Raw genomic sequence first — 21,914 nt, forward strand, 5'->3', positions numbered from 1 at the left:
ATTAGATAAGTTAACGATTTTCGGACATTATCACATCTTTATCGTGGGCGACATGGCAATTACTGTAAACATTTAATGATTGGTAAGTATTAAACCTTATTTTGTAATTAATAGTACATATCCAATACATTGAAAATATCAGAAATTAACGATGTCATTTTTGTATCGAAATGTTTTTGTCGAAAATTAAAATAAACTAATGTAGCAGAGACGTTCTGGCGTCGAATATATTTTTATCTATAGACTTATGTAGATAGATTGCGCATTCATATGCAACAGCTGACGATAACATTGAAACTGAAGGACAGAAATATATATGCTCAAAAACATGAAAATGAAAGTAAGAAAAAATGATGCACATCTCTTTTTAAAAACGAAAAAGGCGATTGTTTCTCCTTTTTAATTCCTTGGTCCCATCAATTACATAATCGAATAAGGAAAACTGTTTCCAGTTTTTTTTTTTTTTTATTAACGTTGACTTCTTACTTTCAATGAAGTCCGCAATCTATTTACATATATAAAATAATTTTATCCTACAATTAAAAAGTGAATTTGTTTTCACAAGAATATATACATATATAAAACAAAGATATTTTAATTATACTGAATTTAAGTTAAATCATAGTTATAAATATATATTTAATAATCACAGAATAGTTATAATTTTATATCGCATAATGATAAATGCCAGTAATTTGTAATTTTATTAATAAAATTGCACATCGAAAATTATGATTTTTAATATGATAAAACATTTGATTACTTTTATTGTAGTGACATTTTATTTTTACCTCTTACAAAATTAATTATACTATACTCCGTCCAACGAGAGATCATGGTTGATCAAACATAAATAACGATAGGGCACAGAGCCGCAACGAGGTGTTTGCGTTAAGTAATTTTTATTTTTAATAGTGTAGTGGACAACACTATTAAAAATAAAAATAATTTAACGCGAACACCTTGTTGCGGCTCTGTGCCCTATCGTTATTTATGCCTGATCAACCATGATTTCTTGTTGAACGGAGTATAAATGTTTGTGTATATGCATAATTAAATTAATTTTAAATATTTAGTTTACGCAATTAATTGCTTATTTCACTATTACTAATATAACTAAATTTTATTATTTTTGATATTATCTATTACCAAGATAAATATAGTTTATAAACTATATATTTATAAACTACTATACTTGATGCATTTCTGAAAATTCTAGTTGAAACTTAAAATAATAAAAATATGTACTATAAAACCGTAATTGTGATTTGTCACAATGTAAAATCAAAGATTTTTTAAATAAATTTATTAAACAAATAACTGCGCAATAACTTTCATACGAAATTAAATATGAATTTCAAGTATTACTGTGAGCAATATATAATTTTTTTTTCTAAATCAAAAAGGAACGTTTTACGGAACAAATTACATGTTGAACAATGAATATTTCTTTCAATAAATCTATTCTAAAAAAAGGAATATAAAGTCAATATTTATATATAATTATCGCTCCTTTTCCATAATTATTCATGATAACTACTCCGTAGTCATCTCAACGCATGTCGTATATTACTTCCGTATCACAGCAGCTGTCATCGTGTTTTAATAGTTCGTACATTACGTGTAATAAATTATAATGTACACAAGTTCTTATAATAAACTTTACAACTAAGCTTTACTTTTTAGCTTGACAATGTGGACAAAACATGTACCTTGATCTAAATTTCTAAATTTTGCCTACTACGATCAAGTAATTAAAAACAAAGTTAAACAAGATTCAAACAATATGTCAATATTTATGTTTATTAAACGTTCACTGTGTTCCTTAGACCTTCCCCAAAAAAATGTTTTATCTTACACATTTCTCTTGATAATTAATATGTCATATTCAGTACTACACGCTTCGTGATTATACCGAGGTCCGAGCAGATATAATGTCGCATAGCAGCGAATATAATTCGGTATGGAAGCATTTTGAAAAATTAAACGATTTTGAAGCAAAATGCAAGCATTGTACAAGTGATAACATTATTGAGAAAGAATTTTCCATTGCGAAAAAACAATTAAATTTTATTATACGCATATTAAAGATGTCCTAAAATGAAAAAACGACACCTACCCAATTTGGCGGCATTTCTCAAGAGGAGAATGGTATAATTGGTATATTGTATGTACGTTGCAATCTTTGTGGTAGAAGGTGAGTCTACCCTAGATCGGGCAGAAACAGGCGAATTTTCAGGAATTAATTTCAGACAAAATATCGGTGATACATGAACGATTTTTTTTTCATTATCTTTATTAGGGTTTCAAGAACATGTACAAATTTTTTGGCGTAAAAAAATTTCAAAATGGCGATGAGGCACTCCTTCGCGCGCAACTATGCTTTTCAGACGGTGTATGTACATGGTTTCTGAAATGTGGGTGGTCTGAAAAAAAAAAAAAAAATATGGTCATTAATTATATTGTATTGTCTTCGGAATGACGGAGTTTTTTTTCTCTCCCCGTTTTTGGCGTCAAGAAAAAAATTTTTGAATTTTTCAAAAATGCAGTGAAAAATTCAAGAATTTTTTTCTTGACGCCAAAAACAAGGAGAGAAAAAAAGCTCCGTCATTCCGAAGACAATACAATATAGTTAATGACCATATTTTTTTTTTTTCAGACCACCTGAATTTTTCAAAAATGTAGTGAAAAATTCAAGAATTTTTTTCTTGACGCCAAAAACGAGGAGAGAAAAAAAGCTCCGTCATTCCGAAGACAATACAATATAGTTAATGACCATATATATTTTTTTTTTCAGACCACCCACATTTCAGAAACCATGTACACCGTCTGAAAAGCATAATTGCGCGCGAAGGAATGCCTCATCGCCATTTTGAAATTTTTTTACACCAAAAAATTTGTACATGTTCTTGAAACCCTAATAAAGATAATGAAAAAAAAATTATTCATGTATCACCGATATTTTGTCTGAAATTAATTCCTGAAAATTTGCCTGTTTTTGTCCGATCTAGGGTAGACTAACCCCTTAAGCATGCAATTAGACAAACTATATAGAGGATCATTTGAATAGTTTTCATAGAGACAAAGTAGCTAAAATACAAAAAGACATTATTTGTACTTGGTCACGATATTTCACATTCGAAAACTTATGCAAAATGCAAATTGCAATATTGCAGTCACAAAGTTAGAATGTATCGAATAGATGCCTTAAAATCTCACTTAAATGAGCATCCTAATATAGATAGGATGTGAAAAAAGAACTGGAGATAATGCAGACGGAATGATACAACAATCTGTAGATGAAACAAGTTATGCCGGTCCAAGTCATGATAATATATATCCTCAATCTCTTGGAAATCAAGAAAATGGTCGAATGATACAATAACACTCTATAGATGAAACAAATTATAAGTTCTCATAATAATACATATCCTCAATCTCTTGGAAATCGACAAGGTCAACAAGGGTATATACATCTCAGATATTTGTCTTTTATTCATTGTAAATTATTAATATATTTTGTTGTGTGTGTACATCTAATATTTAAATTTAAAAATATAAAGGGTGTTTCATTTTAATCGCCCCAGGCAAATATCTCGAAAAATATGAAAGATACGGAAAAATGTTTCAGACAAAAGTTGTTTGGTTTGAAGGGGGACATAAGATGGTGTCATTGGTTTGACCTTGAGTGAACGTGCCGAGGTCATATGGAGTTCAACTTTGTTTTTTTAAATGGAACTCCCTATTTTTCATTGCATATTCTTGTAGCTTACCTAAAGAGCTTTTCAAAACCTTATATTTGAGTATTTTTTCATGAAGTACTTTTCGAGTTACAAGGCTTGAAAGTTATTGGGTTGCAATTATGTATCCAACAGAACAGTAGTACATTTGAGCATTTGCTGTAAACCAAAAATACACAATGTGACTTCGATGTGACCCTACTTGTGAGTCAATCGGTCTTGCCTTCACTGGCCGGATCAAATCTTGGGTCTTGTCTTCATTGGCCGGTACACCTTGGGTAATGCTAATGCCGGCGGGATAGTAACTTTCAAGCCTTGTAACTGGAAAAGTACTTCATGAAAAAATACTCAAATAGGGTTTTAAAAAGCTCTTTAGGTAAGCTACGAGAATATGCAATGAAAAATAGGGAGTTCCATTTAAAAAAACAAAGTTGAACTCCATATGACCTCAGCACGTTCACTCAAGGTCAAACCAATGACACCATCTTATGTCCCCCTTCGAACCAAACAACTTTTGTCTGAAACGTTTTTCCGTATCTTTCATATTTTTCGAAATATTTGCCTGGGGCGATTAAAATGAAACACCCGATATAGAGACCAAATAAATTTTAATCTAATATTTAAGGATCGACAGGAGTAACACTACCGACCTCTGTCGGGTTGCTTAGCTGCGAGTCCGTATTTTATTTATTATAAATTTTTTAAGAGCCAAAATGGAAAATCCGGCTATGTACCAGCTTGCGGCTGATATCACTGATTAAAACGAGCATAAGTTTAATGAGATTCGTTAATTAATTTGGCTAAAATTTGGGAAAAGCCGTTCCTAAGCAGCTTTGCAGGCTTGCTTAGAGCTGCAAAGCTGCTTAGGAACGGCTTTTTCCGAATTAATTAATTTTACTCCAAAATGGATTAGAGTAATACTGGAGTAACCGACTCCAAGCCGACGTAGTCTAGTATAGACTATAAAGTACTAAAAAAGTGATGACGTATGTAACATTATAGATTTTCAGTACTTACAGTCAATATCGAAACACAGCCTGTCTACCAACAAAACATACATAGAAAAGTATGTGCACTTTATTGCACTATATAGTGCAGACATTAAAACGAAATATTGACCTTTAATTAATTTTTATTAGAATAGAGTTGTTTTCTAAATAATGAAAATTATATCGACACTTTATCTAAATAATTCTGGAGCGATTGGATTAAAAAAAAATATTTTTTAGACACTTTCTGCTAATTATACGCTTAATTGATTTTAATTAATTGTGATTATTGTATGGTTTTCCAAACTCTAAAAAGTTTTTTCCAAATATCTCCAAATAATTTCCAAATGATTGGATAACATAATTTTCAATAATTTTTAATTTGTTTGCCAACTATACGTCGGTCTCACGACATGTCAGAGCGACAGGTACATTTTAACACTGCGACTTACTAGTTTGTAATGCTCCGTAAGTAAGGATTTGTGATTGTAATTTTAATACTGATACATTGCGTTTTTTAACATATTGCGACTCCGATTCACGGTTTAGAAAGGACAATAATCGAATCTCTCCTTTCTATTTGGTCTTCCAACCTAGGAGTAAACGTCGAAGATGCGATCGATTCGGAGCATTTGCATATCCTGACAGACTACCGAACATTTGTATGAATTTTATTTTATTGATTTGACTGCGCTTTTCTACTGATTGACTCATCTTATCGCGATTGACTGTAATTTATCGTCTGAAATTTTCATGTATTATTTTCATTTTTACGCTGAAGATGACACAAAAAAAGTGTCGAAACGTCCGAATTTGTATTAACTAATATATTTTATTATTGACTTATTTTGGTTGCGCATTAATTACCGCGCGTGGCTCTGATTGCCTCTCTCACTTCCCTTTATTTGATTTATTCAGGAGAGCCTATATTTCGTTTATTCAATTTTTAATTTATTTTTGTGTATGCATATAATTTTTCCTTGCTTAATATTTAAATTATGTACAGATCCATGTGTGTTTCCATTTGTGAGAAATTCAATGTAGGAAAAGCCACTGCGTTAAATGCTGGAAATTGGAATTTCGTTACAATTTTCCCGTCTATAATTCGATTCGACGACATGTTTGTTGATATGCAATCCGCTAACAATCAGAGCTACCATTTCAAAAAATTTTAACATTTGGTAGCCATGCTTATTCTTAAATATAAGTTACTACAATATGAAAATTAAAAAAATATTTTCATTAAAAGTTCAGTTTACCATATATGTATAATTCACTTTTTTAATATATTATTGTATAAATGGCTCACGGAAGATTGAGCGATTATTCAAAATGTCATTTATTGTTTATTTCAATTAACATTCATAGAACCAATGCGATGCAACTAATGCAATATTTCACACTAGGATGAGTTACAGGATTCTGACAGAAGTAAAAAAATTAGGAAAAATTTGGGTCGAATTGTAAAAAGTTATAAATTAATAGAAGTATGAATTTTTTATTATGTTTGTTAAGTTCATTTAATATGCACAATATCTTAGTATAAAGAATTATATTTTATAAGTGAGTAGAGGAAAGTCCCCTATTATGAGATAAGCCCGGATTTTCACACGCAATGATTAGTGGCGCCAACTGACTGGCATTCATTAGCGCCAGAACCGACTAGCAAACTCACAAGTATTTACACAGTAATTGGCGTATAATATGAAAAATATTTAACATTTATTAAACACACAGTAAATGACAATCATCACAAATGTTTATCATAATTGTTTACTAATCAGAGACTTTTGTCTACTAATTATCAGAGCAAATTTTATAACTATTAGTTATTTATTTATTTTACTATATAGTTTAAATCTTTTAGTACTATTGCTGATGTGTATTGAGAGTAGCTGTAAAAAATTTTATGCAAATCGGTTTACTATAGTCTCCGAGATACTTCTAGTACTGATTCTCAAACCACTGCACTGTTTCGAGGAACAATAATAGCTGCATGCTGTGGATAAATTGTTTGAATAAATTTTTTTAAATCTTACGCAGCATTGTCGATGTCTGGGCCATAGAATACTTATTCCTTTGACGAGCAGCCTGCTCATTATTCTTTTTTTGCTCTTTGCGCCTCGTTCGTTCGTTTTTCGACGAACTCTGCGTGAAGCGTTTCTGGACCTATGTTTATAGGAACTTTTTTGCTCCAAATTCAATTTCTTATAAGACCCTGTAGTTTTATTGACCTGACCTGGAACACCCTGTATATGTGTATATACACTCAACGATATATGATAATTATTGATGAAGTAACACTTAAATCTAGAATAATCAAAATGTCTAAATTTTTACCATATCCCGTAGCCTCGATTCTAATAATGTGTAGGATTTTATCTAATTTATCAGTTAAGAGAAAATTAGAAAATGGTCGTAACGATCAATATATATATTTTTTTTCCAAAAATATTTTCCAATTCTTACATCTAAAATGATTTTTGAATGATATGCTAACGTTTTTATCTTGATATAAACAATAATAGGAACCGGTTATACTGTCCTAAATATTTGAGAATAAACGGTAATCTAAATATCAAGATATTGTGTGTGTGTGCTGTTAAATAGACAAGTAAATATCTTATATTTAGAAATATATGTGTTAATATTAGATTGTTTAAAACGTTTAAGATCGGAAAATTAAACTAGACACTATTATTAAACTAGACACATAGTGTGCCTTCAAAGTACATGTGTGGGCTTTCCACGCGTGTAAAGTTGTAAACCCATGTGGCACCTTGTTTCGCGTAGAAAGTATATGCATGGAGACAGTAGGTTCCGCCCCCCTGCGGGGGCTTTACTATTATTAAACTAGACACATAGTGTGCCTTCAAAGTACATGCGTGGGCTTTTCACGCGTGGAAAGTTGTAAACCCATGTGGCACATTGTTTCGCGTTCAAAGTGTATGCGTGGAGGCAGTAGGTTCCGCCCCCCTGCGGGGGGCTCCACTATTATTAAACGGGGGAGAAGAAAAAAACATAAAACAAATGCGTATAAAAATCATATTTAATTATTAATTAATATATATTTGTAATAACATCTTTTAGATTAATCAATATATATTTGTAATAACATCTTTTAGAAATCAAAGTAACAGTAGAACAATAAATCGATACCATAAACGCCTAATTTATTACACGGACAATACAGACGCTACATGTTTTAAATATTTCATTTTCGTAGCCTGATCGTATCTGGTCACAATATTTGTAATTCGCTCATCTTCAACCGCATATATTTTTCGTCTCTTGGCAACAACATTAACCTTAGTATTCGTTTGAGCAATTGTTGTTTCCGTAAGAACTTGCTCACCCTTAATCACATCCATAAAGCTACTGAATATTGCATGACCTACGCGAACTTTATTATTAAATGAGTGGTGCCAACCCTCAACGCCATTGTTCGAACGCATGACACCATCAATAATCGCTTGATAACAATTCCACAAAACTAAATCAAACATCGGCTTCTTACGTTTCTTACGTTTACGACATCGTTCACCAACCCAAGTTCGCTCAAAATATCGAATTAAATCGTTTAATTCATCATCATTATCTTCAAAAAACGGTGATATAATAAGCTCCTCATACGCCTCAAGTACATCATACACAGGAACAAATGCTAGCGCTATAAGCATTTTAATGTTTAAACAAAAGCTCAGATCGGTATTATAATTGTGCTGTAGACCACAAAATTTCACGTGACGCCAAATACACTGACCGAAATGGAAAAGGCAACCAGAAATAACACATTCAGGAAATTCACTCCTAAAAGCAATAATGAACGCACGCTCAAAGTCCACTATTACTCTTTTCGGCTTTAAATTTGGTTGATGGCGTTTAATAACAAACAACGCAGATGAATACAGTTTCTGAGTATATAATGAAATAAATATAAAATTTACCTGACCGACTGACTTTATATTATATGCTTGACTATACTTTATTTACAAAACGTATTTACCATTTTTAAAATAAAATGATTTTTCATAAAAGTATCTAAAGCTGGATGTTAATGATATACAGTGGGAAATGTCCCTTATTATCACACTTTGATTTTAAAAACAATTGTGCTCACATATACATGTGACAACATATGTAAAAAATATATGAATTTTTTGCACAACGTGGTTTAAAACTATAGTGAAGTGCTACGCTACTTCAATTCTGTTTTATGTATCTCACGCATAAAACTGCGGACAGAAGCAGTTAGAATACTTGTACGTAATTACAGATAGACGCAGTTGACATTTGCCTCGATAAAATGCGGACCGAAACAGTTAGAGTTGTAACACGTATTGCAGGTAGACGTAGTTCAGATGTTCCTCGGATAGGATGCGGGCAGAAACAGTTACAAGTTGTAACACGTAATTGCAGACACTTACAGTTGAAAATGTGGCCTCGGATAGGATGCGGAAAGAAGCGGATAGGATCTCATCACATTTTTCTATGTTACAACAGTTGTACGGTTAGAAACAGATGGGATTGGTATCCGCAAATATTTACTGCAGACAGAACAGACAGCTTACAGTTAGATACGGATAGAATTTCTATCCGTTTCTGTCCGTGTCTGTCCGGAATTTTTACCAGGGTTAATAGGTCCTGAGTCGTCCAATAAACGCCTTCGGCTAATAGGTGGCTCGTTTTCATTCTCATTGTCAGATAAAGTGATTGCATCAAATGGGATCATATCTGCAAAACGCGCTGGCTGCTTTGTATTCCTGGTTGGTCGTCGTTTCATTCTGTCCAATCTGAGAAAATATAATATGATCACATAGCCATACATATATATATATATATATATATATATATATATATATATATATATATACATACCTAACGTTAATGAAAACCGGAAAGAATTAACTGTGGAAATTATTACTATAGTTAATAAATATATAACCACAATAATGTAATAGTTATTTGTGTAACAAGTGCGGGAAGATAGAAATTCACGGGTGCGGAGTGGACGCACGAGCCGAAGGCGAGTGCGATCACCGCACCCGTGAATTTTCAACTTCACGCACGTGTTACAACACACCCTATTTTATATTACAAGTGCGTGGAAAGAGGTCTATCACGCGCGCGTCGCGCGCGGAATGGGCCACTTTCATCGCACGTGTGACATAAAATATTTTACAGTATTCAATAAAATAACTTCTCTATGACATTTCTTGTACATATATAATAAAGTAGAATATGAAACTTTGTGACTCACATATTTAACGTAAACTTATTCAGCATTATGAGTCGGATTTGGTTGGTCGAAAAGAGTTATTGTTTATGTTCTGTATAATATAATCGCATTGATTCAAATGTAACTGATTCTTAATATATTTAAATATTAATTATGTGTAATATTCAAAATATTATATTAATAACAAAGTATGGAAACAACAAATTCGAAAATAAGAAAAAAATGTACAACAAATCATTCGAATAATTATATTAAAGTCATAATGATAAATTCATCATTACGTTCACCTGATGTTTCATCGGAACTACTGAAATCTTCATCAGTAAAAACTAAGTAATAGGTTCTTTAAAATATCAGAATATTCACAATAATGCAAATAGAACTATCTTTCAACATGCAACAATGATTGTGAAATTGAAGACCTAATGTAAATCTCTGTGTCTGCGTAACTCGGAATACTGCTGTGCACCAGAAAGTTCTTTTAGAATTGAACCAGTGTTGTTTTTTACGAACTACAATAAAATTAGTATGTATATAACGGACTGTTTAAGATGTTTCATTATATTGATGATATTTACATAAAATATTGCAGATGTCAATCGCGGAGAAATTAATCAAAATAACATCGTCAAATCTAGAACAAAATAGAGACATTAACGTTATTATATTTATTAATAGTTTTTAGATAGACGAAAAATATATAGCTTTCTTGATGAGTATAAAAATGTTTTATCTCATGCAGTTTCTGGTCTACAATATATTAATTGTTTATCACCAGTTTGTGGACTACAAAAGAACAGTTTTTTTGTGTAATAATATTATTCAAGAATAGATCAAAAAGAGCTGAGAGAAACATATAGCTGAGACTTATTAGGAGCCAGTATATAAACTAACGGCAACAATTTATCGTGATACAAACCATGAATAATGTATAGTTGCTTAAAAATAAGAGGAACTAAGTTAAACGTGCCATCACAATACCACAACTCACATTCTGCCAACAACTCCAAGTTTTTAGCAGTAGCATAAACAAGAAAACGATCGACACCACCTTCACTATCATACAACAAAAATAACTCTTCATCATTAGTCATCCTGTACATATTTGGTATAACCAAATCTTGGAGTGTCTTCGGATTTACTACAACAGCTTTATCAGTCTTTTTGGCCCAATCAGTCTTTTGGCGTTGAACGATACGTGTCAATGATTTAATTGTTGGTAGCTGAACAACTGGCGATGGCACTTTACTCAAAACCTTAGAAATCATGACACCATTATTCTCACAAACCTTGCTCGCCTTCTTTTTTAATTTCTCTTTAACTTTCCTAGCTTCGACGTGAGCAACATCAGCAGCATGATTGTGTACAGGAGAATCACCAATAATTTCACCTATATTAAACGCATAGATTAATTATGAAGATGGAAAAAATAGTTAACTGCATGAAAATAATAAAACATGAAAAAGATAACGCATATTAAATACCAGTTCGTTTATCGCTTGTAGTATAAATTACAACGCTACATAACCTCTTCCGGTATTCAACGCAACGCCAAGTAATATTAGACTTATTCACACTTTTGTTGGTGTATAAGTAACCATTATAAAGTAACATTAAAGCACCTCGCTGTGATGTAATAAATTTTAACGGCATTTTATAAATATCTCAGATATATTTCTAACTGTGAAACGAACAATACTCATGCCGCTGTAGTTTGTAAAGTACGAACAACGGTAGCCTCCGCACGTATGTACGTTCAAAATTACGTGTAATGCCCTCTAGCAGGATCACTTGTCACTCGAATCAATTGTCCTACGGATAATTTATCATCGGATATTTCGTCGTTAGACCGAATGTCGTATGGATCAATTCTCGCGGATCAAATGTCGCAGATCATTTGTTTTTGGGCCACCGTGTCACCAAATATTTGAGAATAAACGGTAATCTAAATATCAAGAAATTGTGTGTGTATGCAGTTAAATAGACAAGTAAATATATCTGATATTTAGAAATAGATGTGTTATAGATTGTTTAAAACATTTAAGATCTGAAAATTAAAAAAATTCAAGTTTTTATTATATTACACCAGAAATATAAGTGTATAATCTTTTTAGTTCTTTAAATTTATATTGAAAGATTAAAGAAGCAAGTATGAATGGTACATATTTAGTCTCATAATTATTAAATAATTACATTTAAAAATCGCGAAAGATAAGCAAGTGCACGGATTATTTATCTTCAATGAGAGACGGAAAATATAGCTTGTGCCTCGAGAAGTGCAAAAGTATCGATTGATTATTGGTCTTTTACATATAAACAATAGCATCTTAAAAAGTTTATATAGTCGTACCGTCCCGGCGTGGCGGCGTCGCGCGTCGTCCGCGTCTATAGAGACCCTATAATCAGAGACTGGCCATCTTCCTGCCCTGGCCGAAATCTTACGAGAGAGAAGGATATAAGAGAGAAAGAGAAAGCGATATACAGTCATATCGGTTTCTCTTTCTTTCATATATCTCTTTCTCTTTCTTTTCTCTTACTTTTAAGGAAAAGTGACGAACCAATCAAAAGTGGCTCTCTTATGGCCAGTCTCTGATTAGAGGGTCTCTATCCGCGTCTGCGTAAAGGTCCATCTACAATACATCTATCGTAATGTTAACCCTAAGAGCAAAAAGTCGACTTTAAGTCGACTTCTACAGAAACTGACTTGGCAGAAAGTCGACTTTTTTAAGGACGAAAGTCGACTTTCGTCCTTAAAAAAGTCGACTTCTCTGCCAAGTCAGTTTTGGCAGAAGTCGACTTGAAGTCGACTTCCCGTCATGACGGAATTTGTAATTTTTACTTCATTATTTCAAGATACACAATCGACCCCTTGCTGGAAGGCTAAAACTGATGCATTTCGATTTCTTTCATATATAGAATAATTTAATTATCTAAAAAACTGTATAATTACAATCCTAATGTTTTATTCTTAATTACAAAGGCGGCCACTGTGTGCCGTCATATCTGTGCCACTTCTGCGTGCGCGGATTCCGGAAGTCACTTCTTGTAAGCTGACAACAGAACTAAAATTATAAATATATAATATCCACAGACTTTTATACTAGACCATTAACATTTATGGACGCACTGCCGAAAAGCTGATGCGAGTGCGAGGTGCAAGTGTTTAGTGAAGGGTGCGGCCATATTGAATTAACAATAAGTCACTATCGGGTGTTCAGTTGCTCATGATGTGCGTTTATCTGCATTCGTTATTACAGTACATAACGAAGCAGGCGAATGTTTTTGTGTTAAAAATTGGTACATGTTATCAATAAGTTTGTAAGTCATGCTTTCGACGTGTAGCGTACTTGAATGCCGAAATTGAACCACTACTCCTGTAGTATTAAACCCTTTCTTTTGGACATTCTGTATATGCCAGACTATTGTATAGAAATCTTGTATAAAACCACTTGTATAGAATCTGTAGTATAGCATATCTTGACTAAAATCAACATGGCGGCAAGCATCACGGCCGAGAGGCCTGTCAGCGGTCTAGTATTGTATAGAAGTCTACTCTATGATAATATCTAAATATTATTTTATAAATTAAAATCTCACATTTTTCATCCAAACCCCAGATTTCTAGCAGTTTGTATTTGGACACGACTCCCTGCGACTGCAGCGTTTGTACTATTGCTTGAGTGCGTGGTATCAACCTGAAAAAATCGTTTTGAATTGATGTAATATATTCGATGAATCAACGTGAAATCGAAAGGAGATAGAATAACGATTTACCTGGCCTATGACTTGGTGATGCTCCCAGGTGTCGTCAGCAGCAACGGAACAAATCGTTTCAGCTTAGGGTACACTTGACCCTCCAAGAAGAAATAGGCGAACCACTTCACACCGTCCACGGATGCTCTATATCCATCGATGGTAGTGCCCATCCGGCCTTTCCAAATGTACCAGACACGCAGCAAATGATCTTCCCAGTTCCTTGATTATATCTATAAATGAGAATAATATTCGATCATAATGAAGATTAATATCTTTATAAATAAATAGGAAAAACATTATAAAGCAACAATTGTGATAAAAATACCTTGGCGGTGGATCAATCAATGGTTCACTAAGATGGCATAGCATGGAAGCGAATTTCGGCAATCATTCGGGTTCTATCGCCGTGACACCTCGCATATACATCTTATTCGTTTCGTACACCTCTTTATAAACCACCTATTCCGGACTGATTTTCCGTAGAACGCACGAAGAATGCATGAACACAGGTTCCTCCATTTCTGTAGGTGTTCTGAAAGATGGTTCAGAATGGAGAGGTCGCATTCAATAGGTCTTAATTATCGATGATAATTAATAACACACCATACCTAACCTCTAAAGCATGTTTCCACTTGGCCTTATCCTGATCCTCTTTTAGATCCGCCATACCTGCAAGAACTATCTGGCGCAGCAATTTCGCTTCCATGTCGGTTGGTAACGGCATTCTGTAACAATTCTTGTTGTAGACAACCGTCTCAAACATATTGCAACATACATACAGTCAAATTCCAGTATTCTGATCTAATCGAGGAAGTCAACGGGAAGACAATATATGATGACGACGACGACGACGTTTCGTGGCGGTGGTTGATAGCGCGGCGCTTTTCGACGTCTTATCGTGTCCTGTCTCGCGGCATGTATTCCTTGCACTCGCGTAAACTTTAATTTGCTCCTCCAGCCTCCTCGAGATTCGCCGCCATATTGATGATGCATGACGCGCCGCTTGAGGGTGCATCCCGATGGAGAAGAAATAGCGGAACGGAACAGTAACGGAAAAGAGATATGGTGGGGGGTTAACCAATCAGAGTAGTTCCGTTTCAATTCCGTTCCGTTATTTAGTGAGTGGGTTCCCCATGGCACGGAGCTGTTACGGAACGGAAAAGAAACGGAAAAATTTCTAACCTATTCTGTCGAAAGTTCGCAAATAAGTGCAGTGGATCGATCGGTTTGCAACATTTTTATTTTTACAATTTATTTATTTATTTATTTATTATTTATTTAGTTTTACATATACATATACTTATTAAATATACATTTACTTTTACTTTTCTCTCTGCAACAAAGAAGTATATAAATTAATCATTTATTGGCTAATATAAAAGTTGCACATAATAAACGCTGAAATTTGTACTTTTTGATTTCGATGACGCCGGAGAGACTGGAGACAGTGACGTAGAATTGTCATTGATGATGGGAATAAGATCATCATCTACGTTGAGGTTGTCACTTGTTGATGTGGAAGGAATGCTGTTGCTCTTTGAACAGGACGCTTGTTGCTCGTCATGCATTGATTTTTGTAAAGAAGTTACGGTTCTAGAATAAACATTAGGACGTTACTACAATATATAATAATTATCAGCTAAACTATCGCTATTCTTAAACTTACTGTCGATATTCCAATGTATCATTTAAGAAAGACATTACATCATAATGACGAAAGGATGGTTTTATTTCGTAGTTTTTTGGTAAAGCAGCTGCACCACTTTTTTGCACAATGTTTTGCTTTTTTTTATACATATTTCTTGCCTTTCTATAACAATCTTTAAGATACCCAGTAAGCAAGGAATATTAAATTAACGTTTAGAAATATTGACTTTATGTGTATTTTTAAACGTTTTTTAATAATATTATACACATATTTGAAAAATATTATTTTGTAATATAATTTTTCTGAATGTTGTTAAAATATTTTGAAAACGTTACAGAAAATATTTTTCAAATGTTACTCTGATATTTATTTGAGATCAATGCAACAGTTCAAAATTCCTTGTAATTTGGACTCAGAAATAACGTTGGTAGTATATTAATTTTCTGTTGTTATAATGTTATCGTTTTATATTGTGCGCAACGCTCATCGCGACAGCCATGATGTACATATCTTACATACGATGCGTGAGTACGTATACACGTGTGTCAATCGAGGAGTGCGGAGTGCTCTTTATTTACAGCATATTTATATATAAGTAATAAGTAACTATTAGATTCTAAAAGTTGTATATTAATGATAAGAATTCAATTAACCATACGTGCTATAATTATTTGTGCTATGAATAGTAGCTGATGGTGATGTAGGATTCATTTTCCGATTTACAAGAGAGATTTACAAAAGAGAGGAAATATTAATTAATTTTTTTACGTTCTATAATAGATTTGTCCTTGGACATTAAAAATATCATCAAGGTTTGTCAATGCTATTATTTCAATGGTACCAAACAGTGTAACTTTCTATAAAATAACCTCAAAATTTGGCGAAATATGTAAATGATAACGTATAAGCTGGTACACTATGCATGAAGACGATTTGTTGAAGTATTGTACGGCTTTAATACATCATTGTTTGCATGTATCACTGTAACAGTAATTTAGTATAAAATTAGTATAAAGTTGATAGATATGTAACAAACGATCAGTACAAACAAGACTAAAACTGACTTTTTATTTATTTCTATATTTTTTTCACATATATGTGCTATCACACTCTAAAGTATATAAATATATTATTGTAAGCATATTTTATATGTACAGGGCAATATGAATATGTCTTAACATATGGGATCAATTGTATAGTATCAAATTCAAAAAATTACCATTTGAAAAATTTGAACCTGGCTAAGATAAACATCAGTGAACAATATATTATAAGGAAAACTCTGTACAAGATACTAGAAATGCTAAAAGATGACCAGGAAGCTTTTACACAAGTCGTAAGTAAAGCTGCTTATTATAATTAAAATTATGTATATATTAAATATACATAAATGTAATATATTAATATATTACAACCTTTTTCTTATCTAAACTATATTGAATTCTTCTTGTTTTAGAGGCTATTAGACAACAATCCCTTGTAATACAGAGAAAGACTTGGAACACTCTATAATGGAATGGCTTAGATTTGCAAACATCCGTAAACAAAGAAAAAAATCTTAAAAGGTAAAAAAGTAACATAATGTATTTATGTCTGTTAAGTCAGCACCCCCATAAAAAACCGGAATAACACACATGCAGAAATTAAGTGCTCTTTATGCGTTAATTATGTGCTCTATTCATGATTTTTGTGCTCGAGCGGTTTTGTGGGAAATTGCAATTGAAACTGGGGGTGCTGGCTTAACGTAAGCTAGCACCCCCACTCATTAAAATTACATATAAAATAAAAAACTCAATATGCTAGAATTATGTGCTTTTTATGTGCTTTCAAATGCCTCAAATAAAATTAGTCTATCTATAATAGTTTAAAAAATATACACCAAAAAAGATTTATATACTACTGATATAAGAGTAAAGTATCAGTTAAAATACAGAAAGCGTAATAATTCTTGTCTTAAAATGTTTCTCGATTAATGTGTTCTCGAAATATGCACAATGAAATTTTCGTGCTTATCCCCTTCGACCGACCCGAACGTGAGTACCCCATACGTACAAGAGTACCTAATCAGTTAAAATACAGGTAGCGAATTGGTTTTAGTCTTAAAATATTCCTCAATTTATGTGCTCCCGAAATATGCACAATGATTTTAAAAGCATAAAAATCATATTTTTTTTGTCAATGTAATTTTTTGATACAAATTTTTTTAATAAACATAATTATATGTATATGTAATATCTAAATATTCTATTACCATATTCTTTTATACATCATAAAACAAATATATCCTTCAAGTATTAGTCGCGCAGTTATAGTGTGAACTGCACTATCATTCGTGTAATATTATCATGAAAAACAATACACAAGAGATTCTATATAAATACAAATTAAAGTTTACTAAAGAGTAACTAATTTTGAAAATTACATTTTGTTTCTATTATTAGAAAGGGAATGTTAAAAATTAGTTAAACATATGTTTACTTATATGTATTTATATATTGTTCAGAATCTCAGGGAAAAATTCTCCATAATATTTAGCAATTTTGCAATACTTATTCATAACTCATATTAAATAACTTTAAAAATGTATACAAATACATATATTTAATTTTATAAATATTAATATAATTATATTACTTATATACAAAATTATATTTTACTTGTATACCTCAATTCTTCCTATCTATTCCTGCATGTACTTCTTCCATCTACTCCCTATCAAATATTTGATACTGATAACTATCCCACGTTTTGCTAACAATTTTACATATAACAATATTTATGTAAAAAATACTAAATTTAAAAATTTTTCTGAAATCTTATTAAACAAGTTAATCAATACATTAACCAAAACAAAAATCTTATTCTGTTTATTTTGAAAATACATAAATTGAGGAACATTTTAAGACTAAAACCAATTCGCTATCTATATTTTAACTGATACTTTACTCTTGTACGTACAGGGTGCTCACGTTTGGGTCGGCCGAAGGGGATGAGCACATAAATCTCATTGTGCATATTTTGAAAGCACATAAATTGAGGAATATTTTAAGATTAAAACCAATTCGCTATCTGTATTTTAACTGGTACTTTACTCTTGTACGTATGGGGTGTTCACGTTTGGGTCGGTCGAAAAGGATGACCACAGAAATCTCATTGTGCATATTTTGAAAGCACATAAATTGAGGAATATTTTAAGACAAGAATTATTACGCTTTCTGTATTTTAACTGATACTTTACTCTTATATCAGTAGTATATAAATCTTTTTTGGCGTATATTTTTTAAACTATTATAGATAGACTAATTTTGTTTGAGGCATTTGAAAGCACATAAAAAGCACATAATTCTATTATATTGAGTATTTTATTTTATAATATAATTTTAATGAGTAGGGGTGCTAGCTTACATTAAGCATCCCCATTTTTAATTGCAATTTTCCACGAAACCGTTCGAGCACAAAAATCGTGAATAAAACACATAATTAGCACATAAAGAGCATTTAATTTCTACATATGTGTTATTCTGCTTTTTTGCGGAGGAGGAGGGGTGCTAACTTAACAGACATAATATATTTTGATACATAGACTAAATCACTGAAGATACTAATATTTCTGAAGTTGAATGAGAAATTCTTATTTTTCAGCAACTGTTTGGTAAAGATCCGGAAAGATTAATAATCTGTTTAAAAGGAAAGAATAAGATTTTGGAAAAAAATAGTAAAAGAGTTATATTAAACTAGAGCACCTGTATCGCATTGCCTAAAGAAGAGTAGAAGGCACCTTAATTTCCCTTATCCGAAGGCTGACTTTAAAAATCCCTTCCTAGGATCCTTTCCTAGGATCAATACTTTCTGAGATAATTGGCAGATATAATTTGCAGAAATAATTGGCACACGAAATAAATCTCATAATAAAACCTATATATGTATATGTATATGTATATATTTGTTCATATAAATAAAACTACTTTTTTATGGTAATTAGTGTAGTGCATTTTATTGAAAATAAATACATACTCCCTGAAATGAAAATAAAATATCAATAATAACTTTAAATAAATGTTAGAATTAATATTACGGTAATCTTAATATAATATTGTAATAAAGTTGATAGTTTGTTTAAATTTTTATCTCAAAAACATTACAGGAATGATAGAAAAACCTTAGCAAAATGTTATTTGCAACGTTATGGCACTCCCCATTTCAACATTACTGAAATTTCGGAATCGTGGTCAAAGTATATTCATAATGATGTTCTATACAACATTAAGAACTACATATTTAACAACATTACAAGTTCTAGAATATCGTTGCAATAACATTGTAATAATGATTTTTTGCTTACTGGGTAGGTCCATCGTTTTTCTGCTTCAGTAGCGGTATATAAACCTGTGACACACGTATAATTAAGAAATATATATATGTATATATGTATCGTGTGTGTGAGTGTGTGTGTGTGTAGAAAACCTTGAAAATAAATAAATATGTAAATAAATATCAATGCTTTTAAACCTTTCAAACATTTGCTGACTTCTTGCCATAGGCAGTCCTTTTGTTTCCTTCCTCGTTCTTTCACAGGTATGCGAAAATCATATAACGGTGCTCTCTCTTTTACGGCACTTATTAAATCTTCATCTAACTTTTCTGTATCGTGGTCGTCAATGTGTTCTTGACGGTTTTGAGCAATATTTTCTTTTTCGCAGGCAGTGCTGTTATTCTTACTCTCGACGTGTGTTTCTAAAGAATCTAAATAATAACAAATTTATATATCATTTACATATTCTAACCGTTAGTTATATTGAATATATATTGCCTCTCTTGTACACAAATATACGTACCATTTATAAAGAGATTTCGATCTTTATCCATTATTAAATTCGTATGATTTGCTAAGCAAGGATGTGAAAGTTTTCCGTCTTCATCGAACCAAACAATCCAGCGGCAATATCCACATTTGAATTTCTGGAAATTAATAAAATATATCACATTCGGTTAATTAGCATTAACATATTACCATAGGATTTTAACATATATATTTTATTTTCACATGTAATACCTACCGATGACGACATATTGCTCTTTATTTGCAAAAATAAAAATGTTGCAAACCGATCGATCCATTGCACTTATTTGCGAACTTTCGACAGAATAGGTTAGAAATTTTTCCGTTTCTTTTCCGTTCCGTAACAGCTCCGTGCCATGGGGAACCCACTCACTAAATAACGGAACGGAATTGAAACGGAACTACTCTGATTGGTTAACCCCCCACCATATCTCTTTTCCGTTACTGTTCCGTTCCGCTATTTCTTCTCTATCGGGATGCACCCTGACTGTTTTCCGTCTTTTTATAGTCGACTATTTAGAAGTCGACTTTTAGTCGACTTTCCGTCATTTTTAGAAATCGACTAGAAGTCGATTTATAAAAGTCGACGGAAAATTGACTTTTATAAGTCGACTATTTAGAAGTCGACTTTTAGTCGACTTTTCGCCATTTTTAGAAGCCGACTAGAAGTCGACTTATAAAAGTCGACTTACCGTCGACTTTCCGTCAACTGTGCTCTTAGGGAACCGTAACGCTCGCGCTCATCGTTAAGCCCCTTGCACAATGCTAGGCAACAGGCAATAGGAGCAGGAAAAAACCAAAAAATCGTTAATTACAACCTAAAAAATTCGAATGTTATGATTGGTTGGCAACAGGCAATAGGCACATAATTTCCAACGTGTCGGAAACTCTGTGTCTATTGCCTGTGTCACTGTTTATTCTGCATTTATACATAATTTCTGATTTCTATTCCCTGTTCCTATTGCCTGTTGCCTAGCATTGTGCAAGGGGCTTAACAGCTCTATTTGGCCACAACTTCTAACGCATTGCGATTTTATTTTCAATGCGTTTTAATAAAATTTCAACTGTTACAGTAAAAAGTAATGCTTACATTTTTTAGTTGAAAATATTGAAATTGGTGTCCATATATAATACCTAAGTTTGAGTACACAAAGCTTATTCAACGTCAATGGTTGGCTATTTTAATTAATTTTAGCTGTGGAAAAATTTAAATTATTAGATATGGACTTAATTAAATAAATAAAGTTATTTAATTAAAATAATTATTTTATCCTTGATATTTATTATTATATCAAAGTAACTTTTCAATCGCATTTAAGTATTTTCTATTATTTTAGTGTTTTAATAATATTTAGTTTATTAAAAAGTTTAACATATATAAGTTTAGTTTAACATATTTATTCTATTATTTGGAGAAATTTTCTCATTTTTCTGAGAAACTTTTCTCTTGGAAAACATTTTTAACGAGATTATGAGATATCAAACGATAGGGGAGACCGGGGCTATTCGTGATACATTTTTGTTTCGAATTTTTTTCTCGCTTCGTATAAATGTTTAAAAAAATTTTATTAGTGCGATGTAATCGTCCATCTCTCTAGTTTAAAAGAAAAAAAATATATAGGTTTTTCTCTCACGAGTCTCGAAATATATCAAGAAATGTATCGCTGTGTCATGTGTCACGAATTGCCCCGAAGCCTGGGTA

At 32.1% G+C, this 21,914-nt stretch overlaps 2 protein-coding genes and 1 long non-coding RNA gene across 27 annotated transcripts; 1 reads left to right on the forward strand and 2 right to left on the reverse strand.

The window, feature by feature from the left end:
• Positions 1-7,760: 7,760 nt before the first annotated feature.
• On the reverse strand, positions 7,761-15,548 carry LOC139807962 (uncharacterized). 24 transcript variants are annotated; one of them, XR_011730761.1, is made up of 13 exons: positions 15,391-15,548; positions 15,136-15,317; positions 14,504-15,057; positions 14,333-14,449; positions 14,050-14,256; positions 13,743-13,954; positions 11,453-13,663; positions 11,258-11,358; positions 10,547-10,602; positions 9,990-10,480; positions 9,608-9,637; positions 9,359-9,522; positions 7,761-9,218 (listed from the first exon to the last, which is right to left on the reverse strand). XR_011730761.1 is itself a non-coding variant. In XM_071769483.1 (11 exons), the coding sequence occupies exons 5-7, from the start codon at positions 11,619-11,621 to the stop codon at positions 10,583-10,585; spliced, it is 588 nt and encodes a 195-aa protein (XP_071625584.1). In that variant the 5' UTR covers positions 11,622-13,663; positions 13,743-13,954; positions 14,050-14,256; positions 14,333-14,449; positions 14,504-14,733; the 3' UTR covers positions 7,761-9,218; positions 9,359-9,522; positions 9,608-9,637; positions 9,990-10,480; positions 10,547-10,582. The 24 variants fall into 24 exon arrangements, 4 of the variants coding, with proteins under 4 accessions (XP_071625584.1, XP_071625583.1, XP_071625585.1 ...); XR_011730762.1 differs by having other exon boundaries at positions 9,990-11,358; positions 11,453-13,018; positions 13,566-13,663; XR_011730759.1 differs by having other exon boundaries at positions 9,990-11,358; positions 11,453-13,030; positions 13,566-13,663.
• LOC139807965 (uncharacterized) lies at positions 15,543-19,350 on the forward strand. The gene is made up of 4 exons (XR_011730766.1): positions 15,543-16,184; positions 16,530-16,708; positions 16,829-16,937; positions 19,015-19,350. It is a non-coding gene; the product is annotated as an uncharacterized lncRNA (long non-coding RNA).
• Positions 19,318-20,717, reverse strand: LOC139807964 (uncharacterized). 2 transcript variants are annotated; one of them, XM_071769488.1, is made up of 5 exons: positions 20,430-20,717; positions 20,208-20,331; positions 19,882-20,115; positions 19,715-19,758; positions 19,318-19,389 (listed from the first exon to the last, which is right to left on the reverse strand). In XM_071769488.1, the coding sequence occupies exons 1-5, from the start codon at positions 20,439-20,441 to the stop codon at positions 19,366-19,368; spliced, it is 438 nt and encodes a 145-aa protein (XP_071625589.1). In that variant the 5' UTR covers positions 20,442-20,717; the 3' UTR covers positions 19,318-19,365. The 2 variants fall into 2 exon arrangements, with proteins under 2 accessions (XP_071625589.1, XP_071625588.1); XM_071769487.1 differs by lacking the exon at positions 19,318-19,389 and having other exon boundaries at positions 19,403-19,758.
• Positions 20,718-21,914: the final 1,197 nt, after the last annotated feature.

The sequence above is a fragment of the Temnothorax longispinosus genome, chromosome 2, assembly GCF_030848805.1.
Source record: "Temnothorax longispinosus isolate EJ_2023e chromosome 2, Tlon_JGU_v1, whole genome shotgun sequence".
NCBI lineage: Eukaryota > Metazoa > Arthropoda > Insecta > Hymenoptera > Formicidae > Temnothorax > Temnothorax longispinosus.

Coding starts and splice junctions, on each gene's coding strand:
- LOC139807962 (XM_071769482.1), bottom strand. CDS start 11,621: ATGCCGTTAAAATTTATTACATCACAGCGAGGTGCTTTAATGTTACTT. Junction 11,359..11,452: donor TACAAGCGATAAACGAACTG/GTATTTAATATG, acceptor CGTTTAATATAG/GTGAAATTATTGGTGATTCT. Junction 9,638..10,959: donor CTTGGAGTTGTTGGCAGAAT/GTGAGTTGTGGT, acceptor TAATTTCCACAG/TTAATTCTTTCCGGTTTTCA.
- LOC139807964 (XM_071769487.1), bottom strand. Junction 20,116..20,207: donor TCGAAATCTCTTTATAAATG/GTACGTATATTT, acceptor GTTATTATTTAG/ATTCTTTAGAAACACACGTC. Junction 19,759..19,881: donor AGTCAGCAAATGTTTGAAAG/GTTTAAAAGCAT, acceptor CGTGTGTCACAG/GTTTATATACCGCTACTGAA.